General features: G+C 43.7%; 1 protein-coding gene across 3 annotated transcripts in view; it reads left to right on the top strand.

Annotated features, from left to right (window-relative positions):
- Positions 1-333: 333 nt before the first annotated feature.
- The window catches only part of LOC101170686 (poly [ADP-ribose] polymerase 14), a 32845-nt gene continuing 15428 nt past the window's right edge, over positions 334-17750 (top strand). The window contains exons 1-11 of one of the 3 annotated variants that reach the window (XM_023958840.1): positions 334-568; positions 2451-2548; positions 4234-4261; positions 4920-5036; positions 6671-6844; positions 6934-7218; positions 8298-8423; positions 13258-13359; positions 13818-15999; positions 17257-17427; positions 17565-17625. In XM_023958840.1, coding sequence (XP_023814608.1) covers positions 397-568; positions 2451-2548; positions 4234-4261; positions 4920-5036; positions 6671-6844; positions 6934-7218; positions 8298-8423; positions 13258-13359; positions 13818-15999; positions 17257-17427; positions 17565-17625 — 3516 coding nt within the window. In that variant the 5' untranslated portion in view covers positions 334-396. Of the gene's footprint in view, positions 569-2450; positions 2549-4233; positions 4262-4916; positions 5037-6670; positions 6845-6933; positions 7219-8297; positions 8424-13257; positions 13360-13817; positions 16000-17256; positions 17428-17564; positions 17626-17750 lie in introns of all 3 variants that reach the window. The other 2 variants (XM_023958839.1, XM_023958841.1) reach the window with 2 other exon arrangements.

Genomic DNA, 17750 nt, shown 5'->3' with positions numbered 1-17750 from the left:
CGAGGGATTGAAACAAATTTTAAAATTATAATAAAATCTATTAAAGAAAATAAATGTGTCAAATAAAATGATATATTTGTGTTTATTCTATTTATTTAGAGGCTCGATGCTGTTCCAGTGTTGTCCACCAGAGGGCAGCAACTCACACAGAAACTATGACTAATCTATAAATAAGTTTAATTTAAGAGGATAATTTATAATTAAAAATCAACAAAAATGACTCAAATGTTTCTTCCCCCGTCAGGTTTTTTTTAGTAAAAACAAAACTTAAACCTGCTAATCGAGTCTAGCTTTCGTTGTCGAGTCTTTAGGGTGAAAGGAAAGTGAAAGTCAGGATCAGCCTTTAAACCTCCGCCCCGCCGCTGTGCCTCAGTCTGTTCGGTTCGGTTCGGCGGGATGGCTGACGGTCCGCCGGTGGTCGTGGAGGGGGACTGGGATCCGTCCCAGCAGAAAAGCGTCAAGCTGAAGCTGCAGGTTTACTTCCAGAGCAAGAAGAAGTCTGGCGGAGGAGACTGCCGGGTGGAGCTGGAGGACGACGCCGCCAGAGTCTACTTCAGCTCCGGGGAGGGTGAGTGCTCGAACCCGCAACCTCAGCCGAACTCATGCGGGTTCCAGTGACAGCAGGAGGACTGTCAGAGACAGAGCTGATGGTTGGAGGATTGGACAAATGTGGTTTGTTTGTATTTACTGCCTGTTGTTCGTCTGGAACAAACAAGTCTGTCACGTGACAATCGATCAGGCCATTAACACGGGTTAATGATCACCATTAACCCGGGTTTATTATCCTACCTATGGTGAGAGCTCCCAGCATGCACCGCTCTTCATCACCTGATAGTTGAGTCACATCAGTGACTCACTGCTGGCTGAAGGCTCACAGCAAAATCAGCTACACTTCCAATGTCTCCACTGAATTCAAACTACAGCTGTTGAATTATTGATTACAGACAAGTTTGCATTTATTTAATCACAATAATCTCATTTTTTATTCTTTAACTTGTCCTGTTCAGCAGCTGAGCAAACAGATGAGAGCTGAAGGCCTCTTGAGTACAGTAGTGACCCAGGAGGTCTATATTTGAATAAACCCCTTTTGGATTTCAGACCAAACTTTATTTATGTTGATTTTTTTTGTTAGACTGAAAGAAAAAGAAGAAGCGATGTTAGAGACGGGGGCTCAGGGTACAAAAGAAGAGGGGAGAAAGGGGGGGGGGGGTAACGGAGGTTGGAGGATTATTCTGGTTATTCTGGGATGATTTTTCATCATCTCATCATCTTTACTGTCAGATGTAAATGTTAGTCAAAAGGGGCGGGGCCTGTCCACAGACACTCAAATGTTTCAAACAAACCTGTTGGCTCCAGAAATGTTCACACAAACATGTCAGCAGGAACACAACACAACTACATTTGAGAGTAAAAAAATCACTTTGATGTAAAAGTAAAGGTTGGAGGTCTGTTACATGAGGAAAATTTCACTTTTGTAGTTTTTAGTGATCTTTTTCTGCACCACAATGTCGCAAATTTAAATGAAAATATCTCAAAATGAGGCTTTTGACGGTAATTTTTGGCTAAAATAATTACTTTAATAATTAAAAATAGATGAATTAGATTAATTAAAGGTCACGATTAATTAATAGCACAAAAAAATGAATGGCGTGACAAGTTAATACTACACTTATGAGAGTGTTCAATATTTCACACCAGGCCAGAGTTGAAGCAACACTTAAGCTGAATTTGAACACAGTGTTGATTTTTCACATCATTAGTGTGGAGCATCAAAAATGAACAGTAATAGTCTACATTATAACACAGAATAAAGTTTAAATCATCAATAATTTATGTTCCCCTTCATACAAGTCTTTCATGATTTCAGTCAGAAAAATATTGATATTAGACCTGCACCATAAATCACAAATTATCGCGATATCAAGCTGCGGGATAAGCATATCACAAAAAATGGCAAAAATGGCAATAAATGGTAACCTTAAATGTGCTAAAACAATCTTCCTCATATCGTGCAGCCCTAATATCTGTAATAAATGAATGAAACATTACAGGAACGAAGAAAAATCCTAAAGCTTCCCAGACCATTACTCTGCCACCTCCGTGTTTGAGTCTGGCTGTGGGGTTTTCACTGTCATACACATGATCTGTCTGTTTGACCTGGGGGGGGGGGGACCTTTGGCGATGACTCGCTGCTCTCACTGATCAACGAAAGGCGCAGCTGTTTTGGAACGTTCCTGTTGCAAAAGAGAGAACACAGCAGAGAAAACCTGTCTTGCTTTCTGTTCTGATCAGCTGCTGGTTTTCATCTCTTCATCCCTGAAAGTCCGCCCTCCAGCCCCCGAAACCTGAAAGTTCCTCAGTGCTGGAATCTGTCCTCGTGTCAGATGAAGTGTGACCACACAGAGATGTTTCTACGCGGAGCTGAACTCTACCTTCTTGTTTGTTTGCAGTGAGGGAGGAGGTCCTCAAGAGGAAGAACCATGAAATCGTCTTGGAGAAGGAAACCATCAAGTTGAAGCTGAGCTCAGATCCCAGTCATCAGCTGATGGTAACGTCTCTGACTTCACTTTCCCTCCTCTGGAGTTCGGGTTAGGGGAAGAGAATTTAGAATCCCCCTCTATGCTAGATACTGTAAAAGGTTGACGGTCTTGGCTTTGTAAATTAGTTGTCTCAAGCACGAAACTCACCTTTGACCTGGTTAAGGTAGGGATATAGTTACCGGTCAAGGACTGGAACTAGAAACGGAACTAAGATGAGTTTGAAAACCAAAGTGTCCTAAAATGCAGTTGTATGGATGTTTGCCATCCTATTCAGAGGACAGACACATCATCAGCAGTCAACCTGAGTGTTTCAGCCATTCAAATGGAATAAAACTTTATTGATCACACAAAGGTGCAATCACCACATGTCTGTTAGGCGCAGCAGCTAGATAAATAAAAAACCACGCCTTCAAGCGCACCCTTGCAGGTTGATCCTTCCTCAGGGTGTGTCCTATAGGGTTAGGGTTGGGTTTGTGGCCAAACAGCATAGTGATCCCTCTGCTCTGTCTGCTGCAGCTTTATTGTTCAACTGTTTCTGACAGTTTCACACAAAAATGCAGAGAATAATTTTATTGTTGAAGCTGAGAAATCTACCTGGCAGCACCGGTGCTTCAGGTTCAAGACATTCCTAAAAGCTCCTGAAGCATCAAAACTGTGTAACATGCGCCCCCTAGTGGTCATGAAATGTGTTGAATGCAACAAAAAACTTTCAGCAATCAACCTCAGAGCTTCAGTAACTTCTCTTTTTTATTTTTTTATTTATTAAAATAAAATATAAATAGATTACATAAAAAGAGAGAAATGTCTCTTTTGTTTGCTGAGTTTTATTGGTTTGCTGAGTTATTATTGTAAAGTAATAACTGAGGCTCTGATGTATTTTTTTTTAGGTAAAACAGGATAATTGAACTTTGATTGATAATAGAGGAAACAAACAGACTGTTTTTTGAAAATCGACTTTAAAAAAAGACATTTTCATGTTCAGATTTGAACAACACCAACAAATGAGTAGCAATGATTTGCTTCATTAAGTTCATTCTTTTTACATTTAACCTAAAGCAAAGCTCAGAGATAAAACCATCAGGAAGAAGAAACGCGTTTGTTTTTAGGCGGACGCCATCGCTGACCATCCTCAGATCAAATAATGTCCTACAGGATTAGCAGGTCAAACCACACAGTTTAAAACTACATTTAAAAAAAAAGTTTCTTACCAAACCTGAACTAAAACTCACAAAGTCCTTCCTTATAAATATATTAAGTATGCGAGTTCCCAGAATAATTAATTCAGTTTTAGATTTTACACACAGCTATTTAATGAACATTTTCTTTCATTCTAATTCACATTTTTATGTAAATCTAGTTCATTTTATATTTACTATTCAAATAAAAGCAGGTTATGTAAATAAAATTTAAAGCATCATTTTTTTAACCATAAATATTGATCCCTTTTTGATAATAAATGATGGTTTCCATAAAAAAGCCTTCAGAGGATTAAAATAGTGCATCTGGAGGTAAACCAGCTGGATTTTCCTCTCATTTGTCCTGGTTTGTGGAACCAGCAGCTCAGAAAAGGTTTTTACTTTCTTTGCTTCTTCAAGTGATGTTTCTCCGTCTGACTTTAGTTTCTGTTTTTGCATTTATGTCTCAGAATCTTGTCTTCATGTCATTAAACCTTTTTCTGTGCTTTTCTCCTCAGGGATCCACAAGCATTCAGGAGGATTCAGGTAATCTTTTTCTTTTTCCTTAAAGCACACAAACCCCTGCTTGCTTTTTTCTGGGTCATTTTTGTGAAGTTTCAGACTTTTATGTCTGTGAAACACAGGAAAGCAAACATTCAGAAACATTTAACAGGTTTGATGTTTCAAAAGAGGCTTCAGTGGTTGAGGGGAGACTAGAATCAAATCTTCCAGGTTCATTTGGAGAATCTGAATGGGGGGAGTAGAATGGGAGGGGTTAGAAGTTCATCTCATCCGCCGTAAAGAGGCGGCGCTGAGGCCGGTAAAAGCTGCCGAGGACTCGTGTTTTCGGTTGGGCGTCCTGCACAAGTGTCCAGTTGTGGTGCTACTTTTCACCTCAAAGTTGTTCCCCTCAGCAGTGTTCAGCTTTTAATAAAGCAATGGCATGGCTGTAAGTAAATCCAAATCCTCCACTACGTTTGTGTTTTTGTGGTTACTATGGCAACATCTCTCATTGAAGTTTTCCCATAAGTTGATGGCTTTGCTGGTTCATCAAGTGTTTCAAACATCTTTGCTGCTGAACCCGATGAAGCATTTAATATGCTTATCTTGACCTTTTATCTAAATGTCAGGACCAAAAACGTGTTTATTGAAACAAAGTATATTCAAGTTTTTAATGTACTTTTTCTTTTCTTTATTCCAGCAGGTTCAAATAGTTCGGAACCAAAAGAGAAACCCGGAGGTGGAGCTTCATGCAGAAGCCAAACATGTGGAGCTTCTGTTGCAAAAGTCTCCTCCAGTTTGGAACAACCAGCTGACAAAAGTAAGGGATTACGCCAACGAGGCGTTCACTGTCAGAAATGATCTAATATTAGTCTAGAAATGCCTGATAATGGACATCTGGAAGGATGTAATGCCGCTGATATCATGGTCACTTACAAAATAAAGACATATTATATCAAATAGTCCTAATTTAATAATGTTATTTTTTAGGTTTAAATAGTTATAGTTACCTCCAATGGCAAACTATTGGAGGGATGGTGTGATGGGTTGTCGTGGCAACGGCTACAGAAACTGCAGCTCGTTCTGCTGCAGCTGGAATAAGAGAACAAACCAGTATAAATGCTAAAAGTCATGAAAACAGAAGCAAAGCATCATTTTAGGGTGGTGTCAAACAGCCACTGTGTACATTTTGCTCATTTTCCACGTATGGAATGTCGGTCTTTTGTGATTAATGCGTGATACACGTCCAAATTGTTTCTCGCGTTCGTCATTCGTCGATGTATTCAGATGTCTGTCGGGTCTTTGCATGAATTTGCTTTTAAACTGTTCAATATTTTTGGTCAGTAGAGAATTACGCTGTTTTTCTGTATTTTACGTAGTTTATACTCAATGAAATCGTACATAATTGTGTGTGATTTTTGTGAGATGTGTACAGAAATGTGTGTCTTTCCACGATCGTTCCACGTTTGTCTAACAGACTTTTCACGCATGAACCACCGATGTATAACTGTTATATCACGAATACGGCGCACATTTTACGTCCAAATTACATAATTGATGCACGAATCACTAATGAATTACGGATAAACAGCAGTGGCGGACTTACTATTGGGCAAAGGTAGGTGATCACCTGGGGCCCCCAACTCTCTAGGGGCCCCTTGCTGAACACCATAAAAACATCTCAAATACATTTTATGTCGATCATTTTTTAACTCTGTCATGAAAACAAAAACAAATGAATGAGCTGACATTAGATTCCTCATGTAAAAGGGTTTGGTCCTCCCCCGTCCTTCTGCAGCAATGGTTTATTCCAGTCAACAGCAGAGACTAGCAGGTTAGCGAGCAGAGGCAGCATCGCCAGAATGGACGGGTGGTTTCCAGCTCAATAGGGGGGGGGGGTTGAAGTGGCTTTAGGTGGATGGACATGATTAGGACGGGTTTGGAGGCTCTGGAGCTTTCTGGTTGTAATTTCATCATTTCAGTAATCATTTTTGGACATTACAATGTAACACTCATTGGTTGTAATTAAAAGAGCTTTGATTATTTCACCACAATCAAGTTCACACATGGATTTGGAATTATTCAACCACCTGTTGATCCTTAACTCCCCGTATCTTCATATCCTGAAATCCGAGTTTCTTTCTGCATTTTCTTGAATATTGGTGACAAAGATTTTCTCTACTGTCTCGCTCTTGTGATAAACTATGAAATACCTTTTGTCCACTTATGTACCAAGCTTCTGTTGTTCCGGTTAGAGGGCAACAATATGGAACATTCAGGCTACGTGACCGGAACTTCTTTTCTAGCAGCCAATCAGAATCAAGTAATTACCTGGACCATAGTAACACAATAATGATCTGACAAATAAAGTTCTGGAGAACCTGAAGAAGGAATAAAGGTTGCTTCCATTCTCATTGGTAATAAAGGGGAATGTAACCACAGTGTTTGTCCTAGACTCAGAGCTGGATCCAAGCCCAGCTGTGGTTCTGGAGAACGTCTCTGCTGGAATGTCCAAAGATGTGCTGATGATGCTGGTGGAGAACATTTCTGGTGTGGAGGAAGAGGACTTCAGTCTGGAGATCCACTTGGAGTCTAACAGCGCTGTGGTCACCTTCAACAACCCAACAGGTACGGATGATGAAGAGGAGATGATGATGCTATTGGTGCTACTATAATGCTTTCATTAGGTCTTAGTCCTAATCTGGATTATTTTATAGATGCAGAGAAGTTCCTGTCTGTGAGTCAGGACAACAAAAAGCTGCAGAAGCATGGACTGACCGCTCGACTACCAGAGCCAGCCAAGAGCGTCCGAGTAGAGATTCCATCAGCCTCGGAGCTGGATCCAAGCCCAGCTGTGGTTCTGGAGAACGTCTCTGCTGGAACGTCCAAAGATGTGCTGATGATGCTGGTGGAGAACATTTCTGGTGTGGAGGAAAAAGACTTCAGTCTGGAGATCCTCTGGGAGTCCAGCAGAGCCGTGGTCATCTTCAACAACCCTACAGGTAGAAAGGTTTGCAGTCGACCGGCCTGGAGATGTTTAGACCAAGAGCAGAAAAAGGACATGTAGCCATCAAACTGGCAGCTTTCTGAACTGTGTCCATAAATGTTTTGAACTGGGAGGATTTTATTGGGGGTGGTTTTATGGTCGTCATCGACATAGAGGTTGTGTCATCAGACTTATCTTCTGGGTTTGTGGGGGAAGAAAGCTCTGAGCTGTCAGCTGATCTCCAGCTGGTTATTTATGGTAGATCAGATGGAATCACAAATGCTGGAAAAACTGACTCTAACTGTACCTTTAGTTCCTGTAGAACTATTAGTCTTTTGGATTAATTATGATCCATTCTTACATGAAAGATTCTTCAAAAATATGAATGATTTTCTCCTAAATTGGCGGCTCATTATCAGGCTCCTGGACAGATGTCGGTAGTTGTCCAAATTCCTGAAAGCTATTTTAGGGTGGAGGGTCAGTTGGGATCCCTTCTAGTGGGTTCATGGTTCTGATATTGGGAGGCATTTGATCCAAATAAAGATGCATTTCCATTAGGAATTGATTTATAGACATTTGTTTTTGGCTGACTTTACTCCTCTTGCTCCTCTTTGAGCGTATCACTGCTGGGATGAGAATCAGCATTTCCTTCATGTGTTTAAGATAAAACATTTGTTTTAAAGTTGTTTAATACACAACAAAATGACTTAGTATAGTATTATTTCAAAAAGATGATTAAATAAAAAATTGACTTCAAAATGTAAATTACCGGAAGTTAAAGCATATTTTACTATGTGTGATTTTAATTTCATCTTAAATTATTGAGAAACTAAGATTTGATTATTCATTGAACTAAATGACTGTTTTAAATGACTCAGTTTTTATGTGCCATTTTGGTTTTCAACAGTTTTTTATGTTGCTCCAAGAATGATTGAATCATTTTAAGCATTTTGTGACTTTTGGTTATTGTTTTTCGTTTGTTCTCATGTGTTTTGGGGTTTTAGTTTCTCTTTTCTTATTTTTCCTATTAATGTAATTTTCTGGTCAGTCAAAGCCAATTTCAAGTTTAAAGGAATGGTCTGTATTATTTTACAGATGCAGAGAAGTTCCTTTCTGCGAGTCAAAGGAAGCAAAAGCTGCAGAAACATGGACTGACTGCTCAACCACTGGAGGCAGCAAAGAGCGTCCGAGTGGAGAGTCTTCCTCCATCTGTGGGCTCTGGTAAATCAGCAAGTTCACTTATTCTCACATCTTAGTTCTTCTTTTCTTCATCAAGCAAAGTACTGGGTCCGACCAAAAACGGGGCTTCAGAAGCCATTCTGTTATTATGCCCCCTTTTAATTCTACCCTGCATAGAGACTTTGAATTCCCCTTTACTTTTCTTTGGTATGACCCAGAAGTCAGGAGTGGTGGTAGACCTAAAATGTGTGAGAAAGGGCTACATGGCACAAACCTAAATTCCAATAGTGGGGACCTTGTCATTTGAGGGTAGGGTTGGGCGATGTCCCTTAAATTGGCTGTTGACGATGTTTGCTGTCAACCATCGGGATGGACGATGACATCGTTCGTTATATAATTGCTATTCGTTATTTTGCTTTTTCATTTTATTTCCCAACTAATGACTCATCCGCGATGATCCAGTATAAACTGAGGGAAGTGACTTTAACAAAAAAAGTAACAAACAAAATAGAAAAGAAGTAGTCCGCTCCCGCACTTAACTAGTGAAGTGGACCGGCGGAGCGCGGACTTCCAGCTTTGTGTTTGAGGGGAAGGGGGGGGGGGGGGGTGCTTTGCTACATGAGCGCTATGTGTGGGAGATTTAAGACTGCGATCCGTCCCGCAGCTCTAGGGGTACAAGCAACCGAACTCAGAACCGAGTCTAAAAGTGTGTCTCTGAGCACAGCTCGGATCGTCAGCACACACAGCGGTTTGAGCTTCAAAGCAGAAATGTCGCTCAGTCCTTAGAAAACATTCAAACAATCACGTGGATTGGTGTTTCCAGTCGTGTCCCGACTAAATAAAGGCTGATGTTATTCTTACATGTTTACGTGCAGCCAGCAAGCAGCACCACCCAAAGCTAATGTTGTTAGCCCATGTTAGCATACTGCTAATCCTGGCTTCGTTCAGAAAAAGCTCTGACCACACGGATTAAAATTCAAATGATGAGCGAACAGGTGCTTCATAATAACCGTAACATTATTAAAAGCACGTTTAGAAGATCGTCTCGTATTTTACCGAGCTGACGTGTCAATGTATATAGCCGCTCGGCGCTGTTTAAGATTGTTTTGTATTGAATTGTTACATTCAATAAAGTTTGAAAAAAAAAAGCCGCTCGGCGGAAGTTATATCCCCTTCCGGTTTTCAAACCCTACTGCGCATGTGCGAATGATTTATTCCGACGGAAAGTGTGACCTTAGTGAACGTTTTTATATTCTGAAAACATTTTTCTGGGCCCATGAACACGGTTGGATTCTAATCCGACCATTGATCCCATCAAGATATTTTGCACATGTAACCGCGGCTTATGGTGTCGACTCGCAACGTGGCGGGGGCGTGGCATCACGATGGTGTCTCTCCATCGGGATGTCAGTCACCCATCACGATGGAATCATCCATCGGCACAACCCTATGTGAGGGGGAGGCTCGAGAGCCGGTAGGACCCAGACGCAGAGACGGGAGGCCAACGGGTTCAGGACTAGAGGGTTTAATGTCCAACAAACAAAAAGCGCTGCAGAGCAGGATGACAAAAACAAAACAAAAACTCACTGTGGCGTGGCGAGGGACATGAAACGAGGACGCTAGACAGGAATGACGTAAAACACACGACCAGAAGTTAATGGACCAGCACAGGAGGAAGGCAGAGACAAGACTTATATACAGACAGGGCAGACAAGACACAGGTGAACACGATCAGGGCAGATGGGGACCAAAGGAAGTAAAACTCAAGAAACATGACAAGACAGGAAACCTTTCAAAATAAAAAAGGGAAACATAACCAAACAAGACAGAACATAACTAGAATGAAAAATAAGACACAACGAACTCATACCATGACAGTACCCCGGAGGACAAACCTAGACGGGCAAACGAGTTCAGGGAGTCCGGAGGACGGCCAGGGGTCCGTGCCGCCCGGCGAGGCAGGTCCGGAGGACGGCCGGGGGGCCGAGCGGCCCGGCGAGGCAGGTCCGGAGGACGGCCGGGGGGCCGAGCGGCCCGGCGAGGCAGGTCTGGAGGACTGCCGGGGGGGCGTGGAGTCGGCGGGCCCGTCTGGCGTGGGGTCGTCTGGCGTGGGGTCGGGCATGGAGTCGGGCATGGAGTCGGCCGGCGGGTCGGGCGTGGAGCCGAGCTCTGGCGGGTCGGGCAAGGAGCCGAGCTCTGGCGGGTCGGGCAAGGAGCCGAGCTCTGGCGGGTCGGGCGTGGAGCGCATGGAAGCGGGGACCGGTCGGGGTGCAGCCAGCACCCCCCTGGGAGCCGGGACGGGTCGGGGTGAAGGCGGCACCCTCCTGGGAGCCGGGACGGGTCGGGGTGAAGGCGGCACCCTCCTGGGAGCCGGGACGGGTCGGGGTGAAGGCGGCACCCTCCTGGGAGCCGGGACGGGTCGGGGTGAAGGCGGCACCCTCCTGGGAGCCGGGACGGGTCGGGGTGAAGGCGGCACCCTCCTGGGAGCCGGGACGGGTCGGGGGGCGTCCATGACCACCACAGGACGAGGTTGTGGTGCGTCCGGGACCACCACTGGACGAGGTTGTGGTGCGTCCGGGACCACCACTGGACGAGGACGGGGACGGTGGCCGCGACGACGACCCCCCCTCAGGGCAAGATGGCTCCCAGTAAAGTCCAGGGGGCTCCCACTCCAGGCATACGAGGAGAACTGGGCCTGGTCGAAGACCCAATAAGACCTCGTACGCTCGGCTTCCTGGCAGTAGGCCTCTAGCAGCCGCATGTCCCGCTCTGCTGGGTCCAGAAAATTTGGCTGGTCCATTCTGTCATGTGAGGGGGAGGCTCGAGAGCCGGTAGGACCCAGACGCAGAGACGGGAGGCCAACGGGTTCAGGACTAGAGGGCTTAATGTCCAACAAACAAAAGGCGCTGCAGATCAGGATGACAAAAACAAAACAAAAACTCACTGTGGCGTGGCGAGGGACATGAGACGAGGACGCTAGACAGGAATGACGTAAAACACACGACCAGAAGTTAATGAACCAGCACAGGAGGAAGGCAGAGACAAGACTTATATACAGACAGGGCAGACAAGACACAGGTGAACACGATCAGGGCAGATGGGGACAAAAGGAAGTAAAACTCAAGTAACATGACAAGACAGGAAACCTTTCAAAATAAAACTGGAAACAAAACCAAACAAGACAGAACAAGAACTAAAACGAAAAAATAAGACACAACAAACTCAAACCATGACAGACCTGACCAGCATGAACTGACAATCATAGAGTTAAAGACCCACTCTGATGAAAATGGTGTTTTTAACGTGTTCTTGTGGATTTTTTTCTCAAGGTGGACATACTGTATAGATAGAAAATAAAGATAAAAATTGCATTTCTGAGTATTTATTTTTTCAATTTGTTATCAATCCAGAGCAAACGAAAAAATGCTGTTGAAGAAACTTGTAGTTGATGCGTAAAAGCTACAAGCGGGCCACAAGCTCCCTCCTTTGCCCCATTCTGATCATCCACCTGCAGACAGACAGATCCATGAACGTCTTTGTTTTCCTGGTCTGAGCTGGAATCTGGATCTAAACTGGATGTATTCAAATTGTCTATTCCTTTCCATCAACAGTAATCAAAACAGGAAGTGCCATCTCTTGATTGACACATGTCTTCATCAACCCTCACCCTTTTGAGTACAGAATGTGACCCTTTCATGTAAGAGTTCACAACCATCGAATCGATTCTGAGAAAATGGCAAGACGAAAAAAAAATAATTAGGAAAAAAGAATGCTACAAAATGACTGAAATCGGAGTATAATTGGATGGCAGCTCAATTTCAATTTTGGCGTTCATGAAATTGTTTCCAAAGACTTAAGCCTTAGTCACGTGCACCCGGATGGCGGGTTCTTTGTAAGGATAATTTGTCAGAAAAATGTAAGTTACACAGACTTTTGTCGTACAGTGATGCTGTCTATATGCAGAACTCCAGTCAGAGTAAGGTGAGAGTACTGGCTCCTTACTGACTGTACACAAATGCCGCATACATGGGTTGTGCACGTGATATGTAAGTTCCCGTTGAACGCCACACAATGTCCATACAGGCCATGTACCAATTATCTAATTTTCTCCTTCGTAACAGTCAGGCTGCAGTAGGGAGTGAGTACTTATCCCTTGATCAGCTTTAATGGACCCCTTGTGCCGTGTGCAGGGTTTGGGGTTAAAAGACAAACGAAAAACCTGAATGTCACACCTGTGTCTCACCTACCTCACCTTCATTTAGCCTTGCCTGTTGTTTAAGTGTTCACTATGACCTGTCACCTGGAGCATGTCCGTAGAAAAACGTTTTTGCCTCATGGGCCTACTGAGCGGTCTATGACCGTGAAATTTCCCGCAGGCCACCTGCGTCCCCTGTACCGGTTTACCCACTTTTCGCCTGCAGACAGCCTGAATCGATTCGTAGGGGCAATTGTGACTAAAGGGTTGGCAGCAACATGTGACACTAATGACAATTCATCTTAGCATTAAAAACAATTCTTTAATTTTATTCTTTAAAGTTCCCTGAAATTGAAAAATCTTGTGTAATGGTGTCTACTTGTGTAGCGCTTTCCTACCTTCGTCAAAGGCCCAAGGGTCTTCACCGTCACATCCCTTTCACACATTCACATGCTGATGGCACCAACCTATAGCCAGCAGAGGGGGAGTTCAGTGTCTTGTCCAAGGACACTTTGACACATGGCGGGCCAAAGCAAGAATCGTGCCTGCAATACTTCAGAGGTCAACTGCCCTACCACATCTGCCCCAACCGTTAAACCAACAGGAATGAAATATTTTCAGGAAGCTTACATGCTCCTTTGACTTTTTTGGTCTAATGAGGTGTTTCTGACTTTTATCTAGACATGCTGGAGCTTTGGTTTGAGAAGAACTGGGTTTCGCCAAACAACATCATCATGATCCCAGAAGAACAAGCTGCTATCGTGTCTTTCCATGACCCCAAAGGTTTTTTTCTTGTTTGTTTCCTAATAACTTAACCACCAACAACTATATCGACCAAGGAATGTGTAAAATCTTCTGTGTCTATGTGTGTATGCATGACATACATGTCTGGATGGTCTAATGATAAACAGGCTACATGTACAGCTAGAAGCTCAGCTCTAGCCTCTGTTGATTAACAAACACCTCCGATGAGCTACATTATGAGTTGATGCTAAATAAAGATTTTATAACACAATTTTTACAAGTAATTTATAGTCATTCCAAGACTAAATACATTTTTAGTTAAAAACTGAATTAAGTAGCAGATATTAAGATTAGCATGCTACATACAGGATATTAGAAATGGCATGCTACTGCTGCTGCTGAGTTATCCTTTTGTGTTTAGAGGTATAAATGTAGAGTAAGGCTCCAGGCTGAACCATTGCTGACCCGTTCCTCTCCTTCATTTTGTCTCTTTGCAGTTGTTCAAAGTATTTGCAGAACAGTAAACCACATGCTACGGTCCATCCCTGTCAACGTGTACTCTTACTATGAATCTCTTGGAAGTGCCCTGTACGGCAAAGACCGGCCAACCTGGGAAATGCCCAAGCCCTTGACAGAAAGTGTCCACCCTGTGATCTGGAAGTTCCTCCACATGAAGAATCTGTTGAAAAGCATCAGTGATCAGATGAGCCCTCACTTCTGCAGTGTGAAGATAGATGACCCTGAAGCACAACTCAGCCCTCTGCAGAGCTTTTTATGGCAGAAAGGTCTAACTGCTACAGATGTAGAGAACTGGACACAGAACGCCCAACAGGCCTTCCACCGTTTAATGTCTGAGTACTCTGCCTTTGAGTGTGTGATGAGTACAAAAGCTTGGAAAGTTGCAGAGATGGACATCAGTTCAGTAACAAAGGAGGTTGCTGCTGTTGACTTTGATACTTCAAGAGAAGTTTTGTCTGTTGCCGGTCGAGCTGATGACATGCAGAAAATCAGAGCTCCTGTGGAGAACATTGTGCTTAAAGCAATGAGTCTCATTGAACGGCAGGAAAAAGGCATCACAGAGGACATGCAGTTGTCCCCTGCATGGTTCTTCATCCTGAAGCAGGAAGGGCTGCAGAAAGCTGCCATGGACATCTCACCAGAGCTGCTCCTCTCATACAATGAAGGAACCGAGAAGTTAACCATGAAAGGACTCTTTGAAGAAGTTTTGAAAATGAAGTCATGGACCTCAGAGAAGTACATGAAAATGCCTAAAAAAACAGTATTTATTCCACCAGCAATTCTAGAGTATCTCAAGACCATGAATCCCATGGAAATGTCAAAGTACTTGTTTACTTCTCATGGCATAAGTGCAGTATACTGCATTGACACCAAAGGGATTGTCCTGATGGGGACTTCTGACAAAGTCCTTGCCGATGCAGAGGAGAAGATTAAGGCAGAACTGCTTGTTCAGTCTCTTCATGTGAAAGATAAGGAAGTTCTGAAGCTTAAAACCTGGGAAGACCTGAACAAAAACCTGCTTGATGGCTTCAACAGCTCAAGCAAGAAAACAGTCACAATTCAGCTCGACCAAGAAAGACAACTCAGGGTCTCTGTGGCTGGCTTTATGAACCCTGTCAAAGAGGTGAGCAGTGCTTTGAGGAAGTTCATTGAAGACAACTCAAGAGTTAATGAAGACATCCGTTTCCGTTCCAGTGCTGCTGTTGGGTTCATGGAAAAGAAAAAAAGATGGAGTTGGCTTAGCATTGCCAAAGAAAACAATGTGTTTGTCAAATTTGATTCAGAAAGGTCAAGAATGACCTTCAGTGGGGCTAATATCAATGTCCAGAAAACAAAAACCGCTATCCTGGAACTGGTTAATGCTCTCTGCACTGACACCTTAACTGTGGACAAGCCTGGTGCCAAAAAGTTCTTCCAGTCTCAGGGAAGCATGTTCTTGTCCACAATAATGACAGAGTTGAACTGTGTTGTGCTGCTTCAGTCTGAGATTCCAGAGGAAGAGGAGGAAGAGAGCTTTGGTGAAGAAAACAGTCTTTGTTACTGTAGAGTTCAGACCAACTCTGGTCTTCAGCTTTCCGTCAGCAGAGGAGATATCTGCAGTTTTAGTGTTGACGCCGTGGTCAATGCAGCCAATGAAGACCTGCAACACTTTGGTGGCCTGGCGTTGGCGCTGCTTAAGGCTGCAGGCCCACAGCTCCAAAAGCTCAGTGACGATTACGTGGCTAAAAACGGAAAAGTAAGGCCAGGCGACGCCGTCGTAACAGATGCATGCAACCTCTCCTGCAAGTACGTCATCCATGCAGTCGGTCCACGGTTCTCTGACTATGACAAGAAGAACTCTGTGTCCCGACTGAAGTCTGCAGTTAAGGAAAGTCTGAGGGAAGCAGAGAGGGTCAACTGTTCCTCCATCGCACTTCCAGCAATCAGCTCAGGCGTGTTTGGTTTTCCTGTTCAGCTCTGCGCTGACACCATAGCCCAGGCCGTGAGGGAGTTTTGTGACAGTCCGCAAGGTCCACGGACCTTGACCGAGATTCACCTGGTTGACAACAAAGAAGACACCATCAAAGTCATGGCCACGGCTGTTAGCAAGGAGTTCAGTGACCTCGGACCGGTCATGACAATCCCCCAGCAGAAGAGCAACAAGGGCCCCAAGCCTTCAGGGTAATGAAAAAGACAAATAGTTTCTGTTTAACAAATTACAACATCTAAATTTGACAAGCTCTACTTTACCATATGCTTTTTTTCTGCAATCTGTTTGCTTTCTTGCAATGTAACCACAAGTGGGCTCTCCCCCTTTTTTCTGTGCCCTTACCCCCTGTCTCCAACATACCTCCCTTCTTATCTATCTAGTCCAACAAAAAAAGAAAAGAAAAAGGAGACAAATGTAGTCAATTTAAACCTTGTGCTATCCTAGGCACTTTAACATTGGGAGTTGGGTCATCTAGACCCACTAGACAGTGCTCTGAACCTTTTTTCTTCAATGATTTGTGAACTTTACTGGTGTCCATGGATTACATGAAATCTTTCCACCTTTATCCACCTTTGTCATGGTAGGGAAAACACGTCAATGGTCGTCTTGACCCTTGACCTTGATAGCACACGGGTTAAATAAAGTTTAGCCTAAATTACAAAAGGGGTTTACACAAATATACACCTACTGTGTCAGAAGATCCAGAACCCCCTGTTAGACGGTAAAATCTGTCCAACACAAAAGGCCTTCAGCTCCGATCTGTGTTCTCAGCTGTTGGAGAGGACGAGTAAAAAAGAAAAAAGATTTCCTTTCATCACAGGCTTTGTTGACTCCTCTCCAAATGTGGCGTTCATGTTTGTGTCTTGGTCTCATCTCTCCAGAGGTTTGGAGGCGTGACTCTGTGCTGTTTGGCGATTTGTAAACGAGCTATTTTGTGGCAGTCATCAGTTTTTACATTTCCCATGGCCCCTTTGAAAATTTGTATTATACCACCCCTCAGCAAAGTTGGCATACTAAAAAATAGTGCTCCAGTCCCACTAAATATCCCTCATGTTTCCTGTTTCCTGTCTCCTGTTTCTATGTCTAAGACTGGTGGGCTAAGGGCGGCCGTGGTGCAGCGGTAGGGCGGTCGACCCATGATCGTAATATTGCAGGTTCAATTCCCGCCTTGCACGCCCATGTGTCGAAGTGTCCTTGGGCAAGACACTGAACCCCACCTTGCCTCTGGTGGGAGGATGGTGCCAGTGTTTGGCAGCGGAGCCGCCATCAGTGTGTGAATGTGTGTGTGGATGGGTGAATGGGACTGTGACTGTAAAGCGCTTTGGGCCTTCGTAAGAAGGTAGAAAGCGCTATATAAGTATACACCATTTACTGTTTTTTTAGGATGTTTTATATAAATGACGTAACTGTTGATGTTCACTCATCCTGAACTGTTTTGTAACTCCCAGTGGATATGCACGGGGTCGAGGGAGAGGTCGAGGTCACAATCAGGGATACAAAGGCAGACAACCTGGTGGTAGAGGAGGAAGAGGAGGAGGAGTGGGGCCTTTTGAAAGTCATGCTGAGAAGAAGGGAGGTCAGAGCTCCCGTGAACAGCGTAAGCAAGAACAATATGGAGGGTAAGACTCATCATCTCTTTACAAACTTGAAAGCTGCAACTCTGTTTGTTTTGTCCTCTGAGGAACAAAACCCAAAAATTGAAGGACACAGATGTGCTGAACAGAGTGATGGTATCTTTGTTCTTTGGTGGTTGCAGGGCGAGGAGGATGGAGGAGCCGAGCATTACTTTGGTTCAAGGAAACATCGAGGACCAGAACGTGAGTACAGACTTGAAACGATGACGTTGTTCTGGCCAAAGACAACCGAAAACAGTTTTTGGTACTGCAATTACAATTAAACACATAGGATAAATGAAATACAAAAAATAATATATAATAATACT

Source organism: Oryzias latipes, chromosome 9, assembly GCF_002234675.1.
Source record: "Oryzias latipes chromosome 9, ASM223467v1".
Classification (NCBI taxonomy): Eukaryota; Metazoa; Chordata; class Actinopteri; order Beloniformes; family Adrianichthyidae; genus Oryzias; species Oryzias latipes.
Note: the sequence above shows the minus strand (reverse complement) of the source record. Positions and strands in the feature narration are given on the sequence as shown.